Below are 5,743 nucleotides of genomic sequence, written 5' to 3' on the forward strand. Positions count from 1 at the left end.
TAAGCGTCCGACTTCAGCCAGGTCATGATCTCGCGGTCTGTGAGTTCGAGCCCCGCGTCGGGCTCTGGGCTGATGGCTCAGAGCCTGGAGCCTGTTTCCGATTCTGTGTCTCTCTCTCTCTCTGCCCCTCCCCCGTTCATGCTCTGTCTCTCTCTGTCCCAAAAAATAAATAAACGTTGAAAAAAAAAAATTTAAAAAAAAAAAAAAAAGGAGAGAGAGGGAGAAAAAAAAGGGTGAGAAACATTAATTTCAAAGAACACAAGTTGCTTGTGAGGTCCATGGTGGGAATGGAAAGGGAGAGTTTGAGATGAACAGGGATGATCACAAAGGAAGTATAGAATTGTGTAATCATCATACAGCTTTTGAAGAGTTTGAAAGGAAAAATAAAAATTTCAGATTTGGGTTTCAGAAATGATCCACTGGCAACTATATGGAAACAATGGAGGGAGTCAAAGGGATGATGGGAGACCAAAAGACAAGTGGGATATAAGCGTTATAGTATGTGTATTAATACTTCAAAGTATGTGTATGTGTATGTATGTTGTATTAATACGACAAAGTATCACAGGCTGAGTGGCTTAAACAACAGACATTTATTTTCTCACAATTCTGGAAGCTAAAAAGTCCACGGTCAAGGTGTCGGCAGAGTTGATTTCCTCTGAGGCCTTGTTCCTTGACCTGTAGATGGCTATCTTCTCCCTGTGTCTTCACATGGTTTTTCTTCTGTGTCCTCACCTCCTCTTCTTATAAGAATGCCAGTCATATTGGATTAGGGTTCAGCCTAATGATTTCATCTTTATTTAATTGCTTCTTTAAATTTAGACTCTATCTCCAAATGTGGCCATGTTCTGAGATACTGGGGATTAAGACTTGACTATATGAATTTGAGGGGACACAGTCAGCCAATAACAATGGGCCAGAAAAGATGATGGCTGAATGGGAATAGCAGAGGCTGGGATGGAAAACAGGTGCTATGGAGGCAGCCTTGGAAGGTCTTTGTAGCCGACGTGATGTGTAGGGTGCAGTGAGGAACAAGAAGATAACTAAGATATATTTTAGGATTATGGTTTGAATACTTAGGTTGAGGCCAATTTCCTGTTTCTCCGTCTTGTCATCCTCCATGCCTTTGCTTTCTAAAGTGGAGTCTGAAGTCATGGACCCAGAGAGTGGATTTTTACCATAATGTGAAGAATAAAGAAGGCTTTGGGAGTTGAAAGGCTTATGGAGTTTATTACCTAGTCCAACACTTTCATTTTGGGAGTGGGCAAAAGGAGGCTCAGAGTAGTAAGGGGATAGATCCAGTCACATCCTATTAGTGCATCTGAATTTCCGCTGCACCCTTTTCACTTCTTTGGGACTATGGTCTGGAGGCATGTTTATACAACCCTCTGACACCTGCGTCCATCTGTAGGCATAATTTCTCTAGCCCAAAATGCAGAAAAACGTGTACAAGAACAGGTGGCTTCGAAGGCTTTTCTGCAGCCGTCGGTGTGGTCTGGGTTAAAGTTTAAATATTATTTGGCATCTCTGTGCCTAAGTAAGCGGAGATCCAGTCTCAGATCCACTCTCCAGCTATCCTAAGGACCTCTTCTGAGGTTTGGGATGGTAGATGGTTGGAGGGAAATGAGGAAAATGATGTGAAAGTCCTTTGAGAAAGGCATTGAATGGTTAGAATCTGCCACGATGGTGAGAATTGCTGCAAACTGTCTCCAGACTGTGTTCTCCAGATTATTACGTCAACAGAGGCAAGGGATAATTTTCCTCTTTAGACCTGACTGGCATTGGCCTCTGAACTAAGACTGCTAAGTGGGAACAACTCCTTCCTTAACTGCAACTCGGGATCATTTCTATTTGTGCCTGGATATGCAAGTTAGGGCTGGATTTGTTACACATTTTAACCACAAGGAGGCTCACAAGTCCTTGCCTTCCGCCACACCTTCTACATTAAAGAGGTTCGTTCTGGGTGCTGCAGTAATGATTTTCCACTGGGAAGAAGCATAATGTCTAAACTCGGGCATCATGGGTTCAAAATCCTGCTACTGAACTATTAGCTCAGTGGTCAACGGTACCTGGGGCAAGTCGCTTAAACTCTCTGTGACTTGGTTTCCTCTTCTGGCAAAGAGACATAAAACTACGCTGTTAACCTCATGGAGCTAGCTGTTAGGACAAAAGGAGACTATGTATGTAACATGCTTAGGACAAGGCCTTGCACCCATAAGTTCTCAGTAAATGTTGAGGATTTGGGGGGTTGTTTTTTTGGTTTGGGGGTACTGGTTGTTTGTGTGTGTGTGTTTTGTTTTGTTTTACTATTTTCCCCTTTCATTTGGGTAGGTTGGCAATGGTTGTTTCCCAGTCAGAGGGCACGCCAATCTTTGGAAAGCCAAGTGTGATTAGGGAACTGGGGTAAGGGATAAATTCCAAGAGTGAGCCCAAGAGGCAGAATCTTGGGCTAAACCTTGAGCTAAAGAGGCAAAAGAAGACCTCTGGACCAAACACACTGACCTACCTCAAGAGTCTAGGATGAGGCGTTAGATAAGAATGTGTGGCTAAGATGGAAGCCACGTTAGCCTGGAAAACTTCCATGTTGAGGGACCTAGCAGCGCCTGGTCAGAGGCTTAGGAATTCAGAATCTAGATCCTATAAAACTGCCTTACAGCAAGAACCAGTAATATCAGTCAAACCCTGGGGCAACCTAGAGATATCAGGCTACAGAGGACTAGAGAGGCAGGACGGAAAGAGAGCTGGAATGAGCATATTTTCTTTAATGGATTATGTGAAGACCCAGCAGGTGTCTAAGGAGCTAGGGACCATGTAGGTCCTTTACTGACTCATTATTCTGGCTGTTAAAAGTCTTACGTCAAGAGTTGGTGGATGTTGAGTTGTTCTTGCCTTAAACTGACATCTTATCTGTTGTTTCTCATAAGGGTTTAAGGATATGTGCTTTCCATCAGGGATGCAGCAAATTCTTTTTGGCCCACATTTTTCTTTCTTCTTCTCATTTTCTTTGCAAGATTGCCTGCATCTGCCAATTCTACAACTGCACCTTTTGACCCATCCATCTATCAAAATAAACAAAAAGATGAATAAACAAAATACATGAAAAAGAGTAGAGACTATTCGACTAAGGATGTTAGTATTATAGTGAGAATGGTTAGAATGAACTACCGAAATGTAATGGCATTCTTGGGAAAATTAAATAAGTCTGTCCATGTAGAAATGCTTAATACTGGTCGCGACATGTACAAGATACGAGTAGTTATCTCCCTTCCTTCAACCAGCTCTAACTGGACTTTATTTCTGTACTTGTGATGTTTTCACCCGTTGTTTTTCAGTCTCACCAACACTCGTTCCTCCTTGTCCCCAAATCTAGGTGCCTGCCAAGGAATGGACCTATACCTTTAATTTCCTGTTTTTGCCCCACTCTGTTCATTATTCACTCAACAGTGCTTTGTTGAACACCAGAGCGTGTCCCAGGCACTGTTCCAGGTGCATGACGCCCTAGAACAGGGCTTTGAACATTGAAAGATCAGTGTATATTGCCGACCTGCAGGCTGATATTCTGGATGGTGTAAAACTCTGCACTTAGATGACATTGTGGCTCAACCTTACCTGGATCTATAAAACACAGAGTACACACCCAACTTCCCCAACACCCTGGGTTCCTTTGAGAGATCATAGTATCTTGATTCCCTCTATTTGTGTTTTTCCCCAAACTCCCCTCCTGGAAGATAATTCCCAAGTCTCTCTTTCTCACTTGGATGTTCAGAATGGAAAAATCAGAATTAAGATGACTCTGATTCCATGAATCAATGTGCAAATTCTTTCCCCAAAATGTCTTTTGCAGCTCTAATTCCCTCCCCAAGACCAATTAGCCCTCACTAGAGTTTAAAGCAGGCTGAAACCAACTCAGTATTAGCCCAGAATTACCTTCTTTTGCTTCTAGAACAACTCAGTGATTGACATAGATTTTCAGTTTGAAAAGCTGATCCAAGAGAGGGTGCAGCTTTTAGCGGCAATAATCCAAAAGGAAATCATGAAAATAAAAATCATAAACTTTAGGGACATCTGGGTGGCTCAGTCAGTTAAGCATCCCACTTGGGCTCAAGTCATGATCTCACGGTTGGTGAGTTCGAGCCCTGCATAGAGCTCTCTGCTGTCAGGGCATACCCGCTTCAGATCCTCTGTCTGGCTCTCTCTCTGCCCCTCTCGCTCTTGCTTGCTTGCTTGCGCGCTCTCTGTCTCTCAAAAATAAATAAACATAAATACCTTTAGGGATGCCTGGGTGGCTCAGTCGGTTAAGCGTCCGACTTGGCTCAGGTCATGATCTTGTGGTTTGTGAGTTCGAGCTCGAGCTCCGCATCCAGCTCTATGCTGACAGCTCAGAGCCTGGAGCCTGCTTCGGATTCTGTGTCTCCCTCTCTCTGCCCACCCCCCCCCCCGCCCCGCCCAAGGATAATCATTAAAGTTTTTGGTTTTTAATTTTTTTTAACGTTTACTTATTTTTGAGAGACAGAGAGAGCCGGCGGTGGGGGGGGGGGGTGGGGGGTAGATAGGGGCAGAGAGAGAGATACACAGAATCCAAAGCAGGCTCCAGGCTCTAAGCCGTCAGCACAGAGCCCCTCACGGGGCTCAAACTCATGCGCCGTGAGATCATGACCTAGCCGAAGTCGGATGCTTAACCGACTGAGCCACCTAGGTGCCCCTCTCAAGGACAAACATGAAAAAACAATAAACTTTAGAATCCCCAGGAAGCTTAAGCAGAAAATATTTCCGTCAGAAAGTTATCCACTGCTCAGTCATAAAATCTATCATCTTGTTAGAGCTATGGCCATGTTCAATCTGGAATCCAGAATCACCTGCCCTAACCCCAGCTCCACGCCTTGAGCCTGTTCTTACAAAACTCCAGATATCGGGCGTCAATCTACAAATTTTTCACTATACGTGTTCTAAGACAAGAGCAAGATAGCTCTTCTGATTGCTTTAAAGGAACGTTCAAGTCCACATAACAATGGAGAAGCAAAGTAATGGGACCTGTTATTATCAGAGGCAGTATCAATTGAAAGTAGGTTGGAGTGAGAGACACCTGGGATGAGACCCCGTTGACATTTGGGACAAGGATATTAAGGACACCAGGGATGCTGCAGTTGCTTCTGCATCCGGAAGGGACATCATATGAGAAACCTTGGGCTCCGCCCATATTTGCCATCATGAAAAACACCATAATGGTCGGAAGTGACAGACCACCCTTATTATGGGACGTAGTCACTATACCAAGGCTTTTCACTACATCTCAGTTATCTGTGTAGATTGTCTTCACTGCCGCACATGATCAGTTTTTCAATAATTCTATGCGTAGAACCCCATTCTCACTCCCTTTTCCCTCCTCTCCATGGCCTGGTTACCTGGGGAAGCCTAAGCCAGGAGCACAAGGACAGGTAAGGCCAGGAACAAGAGTTTAATGTATCCTGAGAGGGAAGAGGAACGATCCGGCAGCATACTGATGTGCCGGGAAAGGTTGGTCTTCACTCGGATTTTATTGTCTTGGGTATGGCTGAGTCATGGACAATAAATCAGAGAAGGGCAGAGCGCCCCACCACCCATCAGCTTGTGGGTTAGCAACATTAATCGATGATCCAATGTTCAGAGCCCTTCTCGAGACATCATCTGGGAAGGCCAAAGGCATTCATTAGCAGAGGACCTAGAAGTCTGTCACGAGTCTGTGACACTGTGGAGAGAATGGACC

General features: G+C 44.4%; 1 protein-coding gene across 1 annotated transcript; it reads right to left on the reverse strand.

The window, feature by feature from the left end:
- Positions 1 to 1,910: 1,910 nt before the first annotated feature.
- On the reverse strand, positions 1,911 to 5,496 carry DEFB115 (defensin beta 115). Its single transcript, XM_047069156.1, is given in 3 exon segments — positions 1,911 to 1,985; positions 2,890 to 3,059; positions 5,403 to 5,496. Coding segments are annotated over 3 exon segments (339 nt in total).
- Between the last annotated feature and the right edge of the window lie 247 nt (positions 5,497 to 5,743).

Source organism: Lynx rufus, unplaced genomic scaffold, assembly GCF_022079265.1.
Source record: "Lynx rufus isolate CCGP_SWC_20201006 ecotype Redwood Valley unplaced genomic scaffold, mLynRuf1.p SCAF_8, whole genome shotgun sequence".
NCBI classification, from domain to species: domain Eukaryota; kingdom Metazoa; phylum Chordata; class Mammalia; order Carnivora; family Felidae; genus Lynx; species Lynx rufus.